This window comes from Amblyraja radiata, chromosome 37 (genome assembly GCF_010909765.2).
Source record: "Amblyraja radiata isolate CabotCenter1 chromosome 37, sAmbRad1.1.pri, whole genome shotgun sequence".
NCBI lineage: Eukaryota > Metazoa > Chordata > Chondrichthyes > Rajiformes > Rajidae > Amblyraja > Amblyraja radiata.
In genome coordinates, this window is record NC_045992.1 from 5,335,451 (window position 1) to 5,351,695 (window position 16,245).

The 16,245-nt window shown below is 44.0% G+C and overlaps 1 protein-coding gene across 2 annotated transcripts in view; it reads left to right on the forward strand.

Moving 5' to 3' along the window:
* Positions 1 to 16,245, forward strand: part of LOC116966538 (PH and SEC7 domain-containing protein 1-like) — a 134,833-nt gene that overhangs the window by 39,897 nt on the left and 78,691 nt on the right. Inside the window, exons 3-6 of one of the 2 annotated variants that reach the window (XM_033012876.1) lie at positions 1,933 to 1,978; positions 8,054 to 9,080; positions 13,544 to 13,655; positions 15,221 to 15,716. In XM_033012876.1, the coding sequence (XP_032868767.1) occupies positions 8,151 to 9,080; positions 13,544 to 13,655; positions 15,221 to 15,716 (1,538 nt within the window). In that variant the 5' untranslated portion in view covers positions 1,933 to 1,978; positions 8,054 to 8,150. The remainder of the gene's footprint in view (positions 1 to 1,932; positions 1,979 to 8,053; positions 9,081 to 13,543; positions 13,656 to 15,220; positions 15,717 to 16,245) is intronic. The other variant, XM_033012877.1, reaches the window with a different exon arrangement.

Below are 16,245 nucleotides of genomic sequence, written 5' to 3' on the forward strand. Positions count from 1 at the left end.
CTATGTAAGACTTTAAATTGTATTAAAGCATGTCTGGCATTTAACGAACATTGATGTATATGTTGTAAACTTTCGTCCCACAAATCTTTCGTTATAGGATGACCTAATTCATTTTCCCATGTGTGTCTATATGGTTCTGTCGGTGGTACCTCGTTGTTTAGGAGGGTGTTATAAATATAAGCTATTAATTTTTCAGTGTTAGGATGCTTGTTCAAACATTCATCAAGGATTTCTGGTTCCCTAGTCCTGTAGACTTGTGTGTTAGATTTAACATAATCTCTAATTTGTAGATATCTGAAGAAATTATTTGAGTGCAGTCCATGATTCTGTTGTAACTCCTGAAATGAAAGAAAAGTGCCTTTCCCATAAAGATGTCCAATCTTTTTAATTTCATAATTTTTCCATTGTGTGAAACCCCTATCCAAAAAGGATGGTTTGAATAAGGGATTATTTACAATGGGAAGGCATAGTGGTATATTATTCAATTTTAAAACTTTTTTTAATTGTTTCCAAATTCGTATTCCACTATGTATTATGGGGTTTTCCTTATAGGTTTTTTTGTGCAGTTTTGTGGTAGCAAATATGATCGGTCCAATTTCAAAAGGTAAACAGTCTTCCTTTTCCATCCTTAACCAATCTGGTTGTTGATCCATTTCTTCCAGCCAGAAATTCATGTTTTTAATATGGACTGCCCAAAAATAAAACAAGAAATTTGGCAAAGCCAAACCTCCATTTATCTTTGACTTACATAAATGTTTTTTACTTATTCTATGATTCTTATAATCCCAGATAAAACTTGTAACAATGGAGTCGACTTTTTTGAAAAAAGTTTTTGGGATATATATCGGGATTAATTGAAATAGGTACAGTAGTTGCGGTAAGAAGATCATTTTTATAGCATTAATTCTACCAAGCATTGAAATGGGAAGTGTTTTCCAGTATTGAATATTCTTGTGTAGTTTATTCAGTAAGGGTGGAAAATTTAGTTTAAATAAAGAGGTACATAGTTACATTAGTTACATAGATTCCTAAGTATTTAAATTTATCTTTAACTATTTTAAAAGGGGATTGTTGTAATGTATGTAGATTGAGTTTTGTTATTGGCATGATTTCACTTTTATTCCAATTAATTCTATATCCTGAAAACTGACCAAATTGAGTTATTAAATTTAATAGAATTGGAATACTAGTTTCTAACTTTGTAATATATATTAGTACATCATCTGCATATAAGGAAATTTTATTCCTTGTTTCTCTAGTGTTATATTCGTATATTTCTGTATGGGTTCTAACGCTTTCTGCTAAGGGTTCGATTACAAGAGCAAATAATAGTGGGGATAGTGAACATCCTTGTCTACAACCTCTAGAAAGGTTAAATTTAGTTGATAACATTTGGTTTGTTAATATTCTAGCTGTTGGATTAGAGTATAACAATTTAACCCATGTACAGTACTTCTCTCCCAATTGAAATTTTTCCATCACCGAAAATAAATATGGCCATTCTACCTGGTCAAATGCTTTTTCAGCATCTAACAAAATAATTGCTAGATCTGCATTAGGAATTCTATTGGAGTATATAATATTGAATAGTCTTCTCAGATTATAAAATGAATAACGTTTTGGAATAAAACCTGTTTGGTCGGGGTGTATTAATTTGTTAATCACTAAGGCAAGGTATAACTGGTAAATTGTCCCTAGTGTGTGAGGGATAGCATTGGGCCGAAGGGCCTGTTTCTGCACTGTATCTCCAAACTAAACCAAATAAACAAAATCTCTCCTTGTCCTGCACATCTGCCAGATATTCTGATGCCCAGCACATGTGTTGATCCATTCTGGCAATGATACTGAGCACTCGTGTCACCCCAAAGGCCAGCAAAATTAAGTTTCTGCAAAGTCCCTGTAACTTACAATTAGTTCTGAATGTTTCTACAGCTCCTGCTACATTCTGGTTTGTGTGGTTCCAACTCCCTGGTGTAAGGTGAGTACGAGCATTTGCCTCACCTAAATCCTGACAATGCCACTTCTCATCAATATTTGCGACTGATTGTGAGTTGAGGTTTAATATCTAACGGAGTTATAATTGAGCCCTCTTTGGGATAAAAGTGCATCTTTTATTGCTTGGAATTTAAATGCAGGGCCTGCGGGACAAAGTGGGCATCAGTCAGTCCCTGGAAAGCAGCACTTTTAATAACCTGAATCGGAGACAGGCCTATTTCATTGCATTGGGAAATCCATCACTCGGTGTGAGAGCTGCGAACGCACATCAGAAACTGTAAAACTCTCTGCATACGAACACTCAATCCTTTATCCATGCTCAGAAAACTGGCTCCCTTATGGTGTAATTTCTGAAAGGCACCCATATCTTCCTGGGAGAATGGCTAAATCAGGAAAATAGTTCTTTATATTTTCTCCCCTTTAATGATGATTCATCTCCCCTCAAGCACGGGGCAGTATGGTGGCGCAGTGGTAGAGTTGCTGCCTTACAGCGCCAGAGACCTGGGTTCGATCCTGACCATGGGTGCTTGTCTGAATGGAGCATGTACATTCTCCCTGTGATCTGTGTGGGTTTTCTCCGGGATCTCTGGTTTCCTCCCACACTCCAAAGATGTACAGGTTTGTAGTCTATAAATGTAAATTGGCCCTAGTGTGTGTATAGCGTAGTGTTAGTGTGTGGGAATCGCCGGTCGGTGCGGACTCGGTCGGCTGAAGGGCCTGTTTCTGTGCTGTATCTCTAAACTAAACTAAACGCTCCATAGATGCTGCCTCACCCGCTGAGTTGCTCCAGCATTTTTGTTTACCTTCAATTTTCCAGCATCTGCAGTTCCTTCTTAAACATGGGTTGAAATAATATTAATTAATTCATGTACCATGTGCAGGTACACACATGTGTATTTGTGTGTGTATCTCTGTGTTTGTGTGAAGTGCATGCTGCATGTGTACAGCTTCCCCTGTATTTTGTAAGTGTGTGCACATCTGTTCTTGTGTTTTCTCCCAATATGTTTTCGAGTCATAGTTATACAGCAGTAACAGGCCCTTCAGCCCATCAAGTTCACACTGACCATCAGCACCCATTCACATTATTCCTAAGTTAATCGTTTTTTTGAATTATTTTCTCATTCACATTAACTCTTTCAAGTTTCCATCATTAATTTACACACTAGAAGCATTTTACATTGGCCAATTAATTTACATCTTGTGATGTGGGAGGAAATGGGATGCTCATAGGTCACAGGAAGAATGTACAAACTCAACAAGGACAGACAGGACCTAAGGTCAGGATTGAACATATCGAAGCTTCCAAAATTGTTTATTTCCTGGGACTACAAACAAAACAGGCATTGAAGTTTCCCCACAGTGGAATTCAAAGTCATGTGGATTTGAGGAAAATATCAGAAATGGGTAATTTAGCTTGGGCGTTAAATTTGGCGATTTGATGCAGTACAAACACTTTGGGATGTGAAGGGCGCTACATAAATGGAAGGCTGCCCTTTCTCATAGGTCTGGGTTCATGAATAACAACCTGGCCCTATCACTTCAGCCAATCGCTTACCTAAATTGAGGTGATTCGTTTTCACAACCAATAAATGATCAGCCTCTAACCTGAATCTAAAGAAGGGTCTCGACCCAAAATGTCACCTATTACTTCTCTCCAGAGATGCTGTCTGTCCCGCTGAGTTACTCCACCTTTTTGTATCTATCTTCAGCCTCTGACCTACCTTTACCAGAGCCTCCTTCACTCATAGTAACAGGGGCCACTATTTCCCACCCATTCTCAGCCTTTTGCTAATGGAATAGCAAGATTGAGGTCAAATATTTTGTACAGTAGTTTTAGAGTTTTGGCAGCACAGTGGCACATCTACTGAAACTACAGCCAGTGACCCAAATTCAATCATGACTTCATTAGGTCATTAGGAATAGCAGTAGAATTAGGCCATTCGGCCCATCAAGTCTACTCCGCCATTCAATCATGGCTGATCTATCTCTCCATCCTGCCTTTTCCCCATAACCTGTGACACCCATACTAATCAAGAATTTATCTATCGCTGCCTTGAAAATATCCACTAACTTGGTCTCCACTGCCTTCTGTGGCAAAGAATTCCACAGATTCACCACCCTCTGACTAGAGGCATTTTCCCTCATCTCCTTCCTAAAAGAACATCCTTTAATACTGAGGCTACGACCTCTCGTCCTAGACTCTCCCACTAGTGGAAACATCCTCTCCACATCCACTCTATCCAAGCCCTTCACTATTCTGTGTGCTGTCCATGTGGGGTTTGCACGCTCTCCCTGTGACTGTGTGGGATTTGTCCGGCTGCTCCGATTTCCACCCATACTCCAAAGAAATGCAAGTTGGAGGGTTAATGGGCCATTGATAATTACTCCTTTGTGTAGGCAACTGAGAGAAACTGGGGGAAGTTACTGGAAATATAACGAGAATAAACTGAGATTAGTGTCAGGGAATGCTTGATAATAATAATAATAATGGATGGGATTTATATAGCGCCTTTCTAATACTCAAGGCGCTTTACATCGCATTATTCATTCACTCCTCAGTCACACTCGGTGGTGGTAAGCTACTTCTGTAGCCACAGCTGCCCTGGGGCAGACTGACGGAAGCGTGGCTGCCAATCTGCGCCTACAGCCCCTCCGACCACCACCAATCACTCACACACATTCACACACATTCACACACAGGCAAAGGTGGGTGAAGTGTCTTGCCCAAGGACACAACGACAGTATGCACTCCAAGCGGGATTCGAACCGGCTACCTTCCGGTTGCCAGCCGAACACTTAGCCCATTGTGCCATCTGTCGTCCCATGATGGTCAGTACAGACTTGGTGGGATGAAGGGCCTGTTTCTGTGCTCTCGTACTCTCTGTCTCTGTGAACAGATTTATAAACTGGAAGTCTGAATCAGTAATCTGGAGATGTGAGTTCAAATCCAGTCATGGCATCCGGAGAATTTAAATTCAATTTATATCTAAATCTGGGATTAAAAGATAGTATAAGTAATGATGACTCTAAAAGTACTGATTGTTTTAAAAATCCAGAAGGAAATCAATTAAACGTACCCATTGTGAATCGTATGTGATTCCAGAGCAGGAATGATGTGATTACCTGCCCAGCCAGAATCTCAATTCACAGGCAATTAACATTGGCCAATAAATGCCAAATATTCCAGCATGCCTCAGTGCCTCAAATGGCTAAAATACAATGTTGGGCCCCTTGCTTTTGAAGATAAATATCATCTTTCTTTTGTAATGAGGAATTACATACACCCTGCTTTCAGCTCAATTCTGACGAGTTACAACTATGCACACACCCACCATAATAGCCCTCTGCTACAAGCAGATAAATCTTAGAGCTTAGATAGATCTGGGGCTGTCCTGCTCTGGTGATGTATCTGATCAATAGACAGTCGTCATGAATTGAGGGGCGGATGGAGATGAAAATGATGGGAATATGAGTGTCTGCAATCAATAAGCACATTTTTCTTTTAGCCAAGACAAATGCACTAAACAGAGAGGTTTCAAAATGTTGGTCAAAAACGTGGGCAGGCTGGTTACATAGAACATAGTACAGCACAATGACAGGCCCTTCGGCCCACAATGTCTGTGCCGAGCATGATGCCAAGGTTATCTCAGATACAGCTGCAGATAGCCAATATCCCTCCATTCCCTGCATATCCACATGCCTATCCAAATGGCTTTTAAATGCCACTATCATTCCTGCCTCCACCACCACTGCCCCTGACAGCACGTTCCAGTTCTGTGTAAAATAAGTTGCCCCATTCATTTTGAGAGGACACCATTCTCTGCCTGCCCATTTCTGATTGCCTGTCGCCCTGTCCCCCCTCCCCTCTCTGTCTCTCTCTCTCTCTGTCTGTCTGTCTGTCTGTCCGTCTGTCTCTCTCTCTCTGTCTCTGTCTCTCTGTGTCTGCCTCTCTCTGTCTGTCTCTCTCTGTCTGTCTCTCTCTGTCTGTCTCTCTCTGTCTGTCTCTCTCTCTCTGTCTGTCTGTCTGTGTCTGTCTGTCTCTGTCTCTCTCTGTCTCTGTCTCTCTCTCTCTGTCTCTCTCTGTCTGTCTCTCTCTCTCTGTCTCTCTCTGTCTGTCTCTCTCTGTCTGTCTCTCTCTGTCTGTCTCTCTCTGTCTGTCTCTCTCTGTCTGTCTGTCTCTGTCTCCTATTATTTATTTCCCCCTGGTCTACATCCACCCTCACGTGACCTGTGGATGTTAAGCAGGATTAAGTCAGATTCAATCACAGCTCATCCTACTGGACACGGTGTAAGCAGTCTGGGGGGGGACGACATAGTCAGGGTTGTTGCTCTCCATGACATACGTGGCCTCTTCCAGCAGTGGCAGTGGCCCAGGACCCGGTCACGGGTTATATGACGGTACCTAAAGTCATTCCGGCTACTGACAGAATTAAATGGATCTCCGGAGAGCCTGTTGACATGGGGTCTGGAGACTTGCTCCAACATTGTACTATAACCTAATTTAGTCCGGGTCAAGTGCCAGTAGTTGGCTGCCAAGTGCTAACCAGCTTTGAGTTTGGAATCTGTATTGGTGTTGGATGGCGTTATATTCGACTCACTACGGGTACCAGCTGCTCCTTGCCTGTGGCCAGCTGTCCTAGTGATTGGGGAGACAGAGAAAAGAATAATCTTAAAGGCAAAGGTAGGTCAACTATGAATGTGTCTGAAGAAGGGTTTCGGCCCAAAACATCGCCTATTTCCTTCGCTCCATAGATGCTGCTGCACCCGCTGAGTTTCTCCAGCATTTTTGTGTACCTTATGAATGTGTCAGCTTGGGCCACTGTGTAGCACTGCATTAGAAGTACATGTGCTTTAAACCAGAAGCAGCAGATTGATCACTCGAGTGTTGGTTCCTCCTTACACTTCCAATCCTCTCTCCCGCTCACCATTCTGCCCCGGCAAGTTATGTGTTGTTAAATCAGTGTTCTGTCTAGGCTCCTGGGTCTGGAGTTTTTCCCTCGGTGTGAATTGTGTTCATGTACTAGTTTTGGTACCGGAAGAGTAATCCAACAAACTAGACCGGTGATCAGGAGACTTGGGATCAAGTCCCCGCACTGTAAGCAGGGGAACTTGAATGCAGTTAATTAAATACGTCTGGAAGATGAAGGTTTTATAAATCATCTTGTTCCATTGTTTCCCCTTTGGGAAAGATCCCTTGACCCACATCATTTGTGACTGGCTCTTAACTCAATCCGCAGTTTTACATCCCGTGAATGAATTTAAAAATATGTGACTACTGACAGGAAACACTTTATAGGTTCCCAGTGTGAATTGGTGCAGAGGTGATGAAATTTTGAATAATTCAATGGAAGGCACAGTAGGAACCAGTTTGAGATATCTCAATCTTGCACCGGATTTCCAACCGAAGACAATAGACAATAGGTGCAGGAGTAGGCCATTCGGCCCTTCGAGCCAGCACCGCCATTCAATGTGATCATGGCTGATCATCCACAATCAGCCATCTCCCCATATCCCCTGACTCTGCTATCTTCAAGAGCCCTATCTAGCTCTCTCTTGAAAGTTTTCAGAGAACCAGCCTTCACAGCCCTCTGAGGCAGAGAATTCCACACTCACAACTCTCTGTGAAAAGGTGTTTCCTCATCTCCGCTCTAAATGGTTACCCCTTATTCTTAAACTGTGGGCCTTCGTTCTGGACTCCCCCAATGTCGGGAACATGTTTCTCTGTGGAATTCTCTGCCTCAGAGGGTGGTGGAGGCAGGTTCTCTGGATGCAGGAAACCCTTCTTCAGACTGGTTTCGGGGTTTCAGGGTTTCGGCCCGAAATGTTGCCTATTCCTTCGCTCCAGAGATGCTGCCTCACCTGCTGAGTTTCTCCAGCATTTTTGTCTACCTTCGATTTTCCAGCATCTGTTAAACAAGTAATTGTATTTACATCTGTTTACTTCATTTGTCCATCAGCATTAAATACGAACCGCAGAAGTTTAGACTGTAACATAGATTGCAACTCCATTTAACACATTGACAATGTCCATCAGTAATATGTTTCTTGGAACTTCCAGGTTGGAGAGCTGATGTTTCTCAAGGTGGGAAGGTGATCGTGGTCTGGCCGCTCCTGTTGCCTGCCCTTCGCTTGTGATAGGATCGGATTTACATGGAATGGCACAGAATACAAAAGTCATGACTTTCTACATGGAGCTGAGAACCGGTCACTCCAGGAATTGTGTCCAAATGCCTTCAGAATCTCCGGGACGGGGCTATCTGAACCCAGCTCAGTACGAAGCCCCCAGCCGGTCACCATGCCAATCCTCTTCCGCCAATTCACTGACCCCCCGGCCCCATGTGCAGAGACGCAGCCTGCCGCCAGAAGCCAGAGTCGACTTCTTGGGCTTGCCTGGCCGAGAAAGGATCGGGTCCTCGCTGGTCCGCACACGATCGGAGACCAACCCCTTTCGGGAAACGATCCCCAGCAACCCAGGGAGGTCCACTGCTCCCACCTCCCCGGTGGGAGTCAGGACTCGCTCCTTCTGCCCCGCTACCTTGGAGAATACAGTAAGAAAGGCGAACTTCAATACTGGAGGTAAAAGCTCAGTCGTTACTTTCAGCTACATCGAAAAGGCCAAGGTGAAGACCATCGTTAATCCGTTCAGCACACCGGTGGTTTCACACGAAGCAAAACGTCTTTCCACAGCGCAATTTCCGTCAGCTGGATATGGAAGCCCACAAACTGGGCACAAAGCATTGTCGAGTTTTGTATCAAAACTGCCTCAGATGGGAAGTCTAGACATGGTGACTGTGGGAGCCTCGAACAGGCCATCAGATGGGTTGGTTGCCAGCCAATGCTTGGTCGACAGTGTTAGTACAAAGTGCCCTGATGCTCAACATTCCCACATTGGCCTTCAAAATGGGAACAGGATAGACCACTTGTTCATATCAGAACCGTCACAGACCAGTAGTCAGGACCTGGGAACAAACCCAACGACTGCATCCACTTTCAGTGAAACATCCAACAATAATATTGACATATCTAATCACAGCTCAGACCCATCAATTGGAATGGAGAGACCAAACAGCCCTGGCTTCAAACAGGTACTTTCCAGAATAATATGCACTTGATTGAGTCTAGACAATTACATTACAAATGTGTGGTTGGACTGTTACATTCTCCTGTGTTGAGTGCTTGGATTATTTGGTTGTGGGAAGAATGGATGAGCAGATATGGTTCCTTCTAGATAGATACAAAATGCTGGAGTAACTCAGCGGGACAGGCAGCATCAATGGAGAGAAGGATTGGGTGACATTTCGGGTCTTGACCCTTGCCCTTGCCGATCATCTTCAGATTGGCACCCAGTGCAGATTCCCCACCACTAGACTCTCTCTCCATTTTATTTGAATTTCAGCGAGAGGACTAATTAACCATTGAAGGGCGGGTAAGAAATGATCGATTCAAAGTCATAGTGCACACAAGCAGACGCTTTGACCCATCCGGTCTGTGCCGACCATCAAACACCCATTTATATCAATCCCGTTTATTCTCTCCATATATCCATCAACTTCCCGCAGATGTTAAACCTACCCAGGTGAGTTTGACATAAAGCCTGATGTCACAGTCTGCAGACCCAGCATTCATATACCTGGAGTGAGACACAATATGTCTGAGTATCTCAGCAGGTCAGGCAGCACCTCTGGAGAAAAAGGATGGCCGACTTATCGGGTCGGGACCCTTCTACAGTCTCCCAAAGTCTGAAGAAAGGTCCCTACACAAAGTGTCACCCATTCCTTTTCTTTCAGAGATGCTGCCTGACCCGCTGAGTTACTCCAGCACTTTCTGTCTGTCTTCGGTATAAACCAGCATCTGCAGTTCGTTTCTACACACCATTCACCTGGGTGTGGAGCAGATTAGGCGAGTGTCTTGGAATCGATCCAGGTTGCTTGTGGTGATCGGGGTCCTAAGTGTTAAGTGTGTGTCTATTGACTGGCACTTGTCCAGCTCATTCAGTAGGCTGTTACTGAGACTATTAAAGACAGCTGAGTCTCCAGCAGTGAATTGCCCTTTGTTGTACGTACGTGCGTGCGGAATGACAGGAGCATGTAAACAGGACGGGCAGAAGTCGCCCGCGATGTTCCAGATGGTGGGGGATAGAGAGTGCAGTGTTTATGCTCCACGCGACCCCTCTCTCACACTGCCACATCTAACAACCATTACATTCTATTCCATTATGGGGGAGGCCTGTTTTACAATTCCAACCACTTCAGAGAGCCACTCATGCCGCCATTATTTTGGCTCAGTTTTTCTTTTAGTCTTTGTTTGTTTTAAGTACAGTCTGGTTTGCTCATCACGGTCTCACAGCCTCGCCATTAGCAACACGATACCCGAACACTGAACGCCGTAATATCCTAACTCCCATAGTAGGTCATCCAGCCTCAGCTAATTGGAGACGCTCTCTTTATTCCTTGCAATTTCCTCTCCTCCCCTACCTTCTCCCTACCTCCTCACCTACCTTCTCCCTACCTCCTCCCCCACCTTCTCCCCTCCCTCCTCCCCTACCTAAATCCCTCTATCCCTGATCTAATGAGGATCCCCAGATCTGAAACATCAACTTTCTACAAATACTGTTTGACCTGCCAAGTATTTCCAGCTTTATCTCTTTTTATCTCAGATTTCATCTGCGGTGTCACTGACTTTCCTTCGATGTAATTCAAGACTAAATGCCATGTGTGCAGCCTGTTAGCCATCTGGGAATTACCGACAGCACTTTCTGGATTGCCACAGCATCTTCATTCCCACACAGGGGGAGACTTTAAGTTGCTATCTGTTTGGTGGAGTAACCCTGGCGAATGCTCAGTGTTCTGCCAACATTGCAGTTGTATTTGTACAATTCGCTGGTTCCATCTTCATATTAGACAATAGACAATAGGTGCAGGAGTAGGCCATTCGGCCCTTCGAGCCAGCACCGCCATTCAATGTAACCATGGCTGATCATCCTCAACCAGTACCCCGTTCCTGCCTTCCCATGACTCTGCTATCTTTAAGAGCTCTATCTAACTCTCTCTTGAAAGCATCCAGAGAATTGGCCTCCACTGCCTGCTGAAGCAGAGATTCACAACTCTCTGGGCGACATTATTTTTTCCTCATCTCCTTTCTTAATGGCCCACCCCTAATTCTTAAACTGTGGCCCCTGGTTGTGGTCAGGACATTCCTCTCACTATGGCATTCTGCAGAGAGGTGGACAGATCTCTGACTAGTCCCATGCCACACGATGTGGCCACTAGGTGGTTACATGAAGCAATTCTTAAAGTGGTACCGATCAATTTGACATCAGCTGCTTGTCTTTTTTGATTTAAAAAAATTATACCCAGAATAATTGCCTAATTGTTACGTGTGTCACTGAAAATAAGACACAGCTTCACAAACTATCGAGTTGGATAGTAGTTGCTATTATTAGTGCTTACCTCAGACTCTGGGTTATAACCAACCAATGCCAATGGTCTATTTATAGATTCTCCTGAACTGACCTCTTGAGCAGACTAGCACTGTCTTCGTTCGCTGACCTAGACACAGGGCATAACGTTAACACCACGCGGTAAAACTCCGATAATCCACTATCCAATTTTTAAAAATCTGCCACATTCCATAGGTTGAAACTCTGAGGCCCTGTTACACCAAATCCCTTGAAACTTACCAGGTTTACCGGAAAAAATATTATTCTTCTGTTGAACTGCTTGAAAAAATAAATTAAGAGTGGGTTGGAGTATTAATTTTAGTTTAGTTAATTTTTTAATAGTTTAGTTTAGTGATACAGCGCGGAAACAGGCTTTTCGGCCCACCGGGTCCGCGCCGACCAGCGATCCCCGCACATTAACACTATCCTATACCAACAAGGGACAATTTTTACATTTACCAAGCCAATTAACCTACATACTTTGGAGTGTGGGAGGAAACCGAAGATCTCGGAGAAAACCCACGCAGGTCACGGGGAGAACGTACAAACTCCGTACAGACAGCACCCGCAGTCAGGATCGAACCCGGGTCTCCGGCGCTGCATTCGCTGTAAGGCAGCAACTCTACCGCTGCGCCACCAAAATTAATATCCAAGAGTTCAATAAATCTTTCAGTCCAGTGCCACCAAAGTTGTGAGCTTGGAGGGCCAAGGAACTGCAGAAGCCTGAATCTTGAGCAGAAAAAAACAGAGTTGCTGGAGTAACTAAACGGGTCATGCAGCAACTGTAGACAGAATGGACAGATGATGTTTCAGGCCGGGACCCTTCTTTATATAGTAGTAGGGGGAAGAAAGCTGGGAAAAAGAAGTGGGGGCAGGACAAAACCTGGCAAGTGACAGGTTGATACGTGAAGGAGGTTTTAGGAGGTTAAAGGAGTTACTGTGACTTGTCACATGTGATAATAAAGTATTCATTCATATGTTGGCAGATGGATGGTGTTGGACAGTCTTGCAGCGTTTATTCATCTCAATCAAACCTTCAATTGAATCTCAAGCCCAATACAAACAATCTTTCAAGACATAAAAGACTACAGATGCTGGAACACAAACTGCTGAAGGAACTCAGTGAGTCAGGGGCATCTGTGGAGGGAAATTGACAGATGACATTTCTGAAAAAGGGCCCTGACCTAAAATGACATCTGTCCATTATCCTCTGCAGAATAGTCTTGACTCGAAATGTCATCCATTCCTTCTCTCCAGAGATGCTGCCTGTCCCGCTGAGTTACTCCAGCATTTTGTGTCTACCCTTGGTGTGAACCAGCATCTGCAGTTCCACCCTACACATCCTGTTTATCAGCATGAATGTTTGGTTTGAAGGTTCTGGTGCGTGACTTGTATCTTCAACCCTATCACCAAGGAAAGGAGTGCTGCCCATGGAGTCACAGCCAACACTTGGGATATGAGTGATTTATGATGTGGGGTTCCAGCTATGAGATGATGATTGTGGAGAAGATGTGGAATTTGCGCTATTCATCTTCTCTGTAATGGCATGTCCCCTGCCTCAATCAGTATCTCATCAATCCCCATTTCAATCAACTCCTCTAATTCTGCACCTTTTACCATTTCCTCAATGATTCCAGCTGTCAATGCTCTAAGTTCTGAAATTTCCAATGCTCCTCCACCTCCCTATCTTCCTTTAATACCCACCTTTAGTTTAGTTTATTGTCACGTGTACTGGGGTACGGTGAAAAGCTTTTTGTTGCATGCTATTCAATCAGCGAAAAGACTATTCACGATTACAATCGAGCCGTCCACAATTTAAAGATACAGGATAAGTGGAATAATGTTTAATGTAAAGTCCAGTAAGATCCGATTTAAAGATAGTCCGAGGGTCGCCAATGTAGTAGGTGGTAGTGTGGTAGTTCAGGACCACTCTTTAGTTGTTGGTCGGATGATTTAGTTGCCTGATAACAGCTGGATAGAAATTGTCCCTGAATCTGGAGGTGCGTGATTTCGCACTTCTGTACCTCTTGCCCGTACAGATGGACACCCACCGCTCCACATATTGGACGTTGAGTCTCACTGAACAATGAACGCATTTTGTTTTTTAAGGCCTACTCTTGTACATGGGCCAGGGAACACTCCGAGCGTGCTCAGAAGATCGCAAAGGCCAGACGAGAATTCTTCTATGGAACCTCAGAACCGCAGACCCCAGAAGATAAAGGTAAATGTCGAATCCATCTTGGACATGCTGAAAAGATGCCACTAGCCATTGGCAGTCACATTGATGGCTAGGTTTGTGTAAACTGCTTTCATATTTCTTTCATAAAACGAGGCCATTCAGTCCATCGAGTCTGCACCAGCTCACAGAGTATTGCCTTTGCATTGCTAATTTTCCACTGCCACCTATTCTCTGTACATTCCTAACAACTTCATATTCTACAACCCATCTAAACACAAGGAGCAATTTAGAGTGACCTATTAAATTATAAATCCACGTGAGTGTAGGATGTAGGAGGAGAATGGAGAATCCACGTCATCTCAGAGAGAACGTGCAAACTACACACTGAGAGCATCGGAGTTCCGGATTTAACCCAGGTCACTGGAGCTGTGAGGCACTGCAATCACCCAATGCTAAGAATGTGTCTATGAAAATGGCCTTTGATAACTGATAAACTGTGAACTTCAATTGCAAATTATGGTGTCTTTGCCGTTTTCTAAAATTACTCAACAAGGTGAAGTAAAGTCTGAGCAATGAGATAAAGATTCGCAATGGGTTTCTTAAACAGGTATGTTCCTTAGAGGCTCTGCTATATTCCAATGACATGCAGGATGATAGTGTGTGATAGTGATAGAATTGCAGAGAGATGATGAGATATTTGGGGTAATAAAACATGAGATGGGTGATTGATGATGTGTAAGCTCAGCGGCCCAAATATCCAGTGTCAATAGTGCATCTATCTTTGGTTCTTTGCACAATTGATCCCCATAATCCTTTGATATATTACAGTTCTGTTCTTATTCTCAGTGGTATTTGGTGCTGACAGAGCTATGAAGTAAATAAATGAAAGTAAAACGGAGACATGAGAAACCACATGCTGGAGCCTTGAGCAAAACACAAAGTGCTGGGGGAACTCCGTGGTTCAGGTAGCATCAGTGGCAGGAGTGGACAGGCAGTGTTTCGGGTCTAAAGAAGGGACCTAACCTGAAATGTTGACTGCCCATTCTCTCCCCAGATGCTGCTGAGTTCCTTCAGCATTTGGTGTAAATGCAATCAATATTTCTTGTTATGATGAACTCAAATGGGTCCATTCCTTTCCCTTAATAACAAAAAGCCCTGTCCCACGGTTGGAGTTCATTCCAAGAGTTCTCCTGAGTTTGCCCTGATTCGAACTCGGTAATGGCCACTCGTCGGTACTCGGGGCTCACGTGGACATTTTTCATCATGTTGAAAAACCTTCACGAGTCTTCCCGTGCTTACCTGCCGTTAGCGAGTCTTCCCGAGTACCTGCCGTTAGCGCTAAGAGACGTCCCCGAGCTCCGACGTACCCGCTACATTCATTCTCCGTGCTTACCACGAGTTAGATTTTTTTTAAACTCGGGAGAGCTCTTGGAATGAACTTGTACTGTGGGACAGGGCTTAAAGGCTAGTGCTTGTTGCCACATTGTGTTCAAACATACAGTAGCTGTTCAAAGTGCTTTCAGTTCCAATGCAAAGAGGTGGATTTAGTTGTGTTCTTGAATGTGGGCTGAGGAGTTGGTGCCTAACACACTGTTTTCTCCTTACAGCTGAATCGGAGATCCAGCAGACATTAGCAAATCCACACGCCGTTGACAATAATGAAACAGTGTGGAAAGAGGTGTCCACCGATGGAACATCTGGGACTTGGAAGTCTGTCAATCGCGGCTTGAGGGAGGAGGCCAATGGTCCAAAAGTCTCTCCTTTGCCAAATGGGAATCCCACGAATTGCAAACCAGGAGATGCATCCAGAAGGACCAAGTTCTCGGAGACAGACCTGGACGCTGTGCCGGTCAGACGCTACCAGGAAACCAATCTAGATGAAGTCATGGCTGAACACAACATGGACAGTACAAAGAAGTGCCAGATTCTGCAACACCCTGGTTCAACAGTTGGATGTGATGTCCAGGTGGACACTCATTCCATTTCTACCGTGTTGTCCATGCCAGATGGGAACCCTGGGAGTGGAGGAGAGAGTGGAGAGGAAGAGTCCAAAGCCCCAGACGATGAGGTATTCTACGAGACCACTTCTTCTGCTGCTGACAGGTAATGTGTATTCAGCGGGGCAAGTGTCAGAGATGGTGCCACACCATAAATTGCTATTGCCTCTTGTGTTCTTGTTTGCGTTCTGTTTTTGTTTTGTTTTGTTTTTGTTTTGTTTTTTGTTTGCCTTGCCTTGTAAAGCGACTTTGAGTCCTTGAAAAGCGCTATATAAATTCAATTTATTATTATTATTATTATAAAGGTCCAACTACAGCAAAGACCAACAACCAACCTTCAAATCCAACTGTGGAGGAAGGTACTGCAGATGCTGGTTTAAACTGGATAGGCGCAAAATGTTGGAGTAACTCAGTGGGTCAGGCAGCATCTCTGAAGTGATACCCCTTGACTCTCAGTCTGAAGCAGGATCTAGACCCGAAGCGTCATCTATTCCTTTTCTCCAGAGATGCTGTCTGACCCGCTGAGTTACTCCAGCTTTTTGTGTCTGTCTTCAAATTCTACTCACTGAGATACTTGAGAGGCAATCAATTCATATGCGGAGTTACCTCCTCATGCATCTGGATGTAAATCCAGC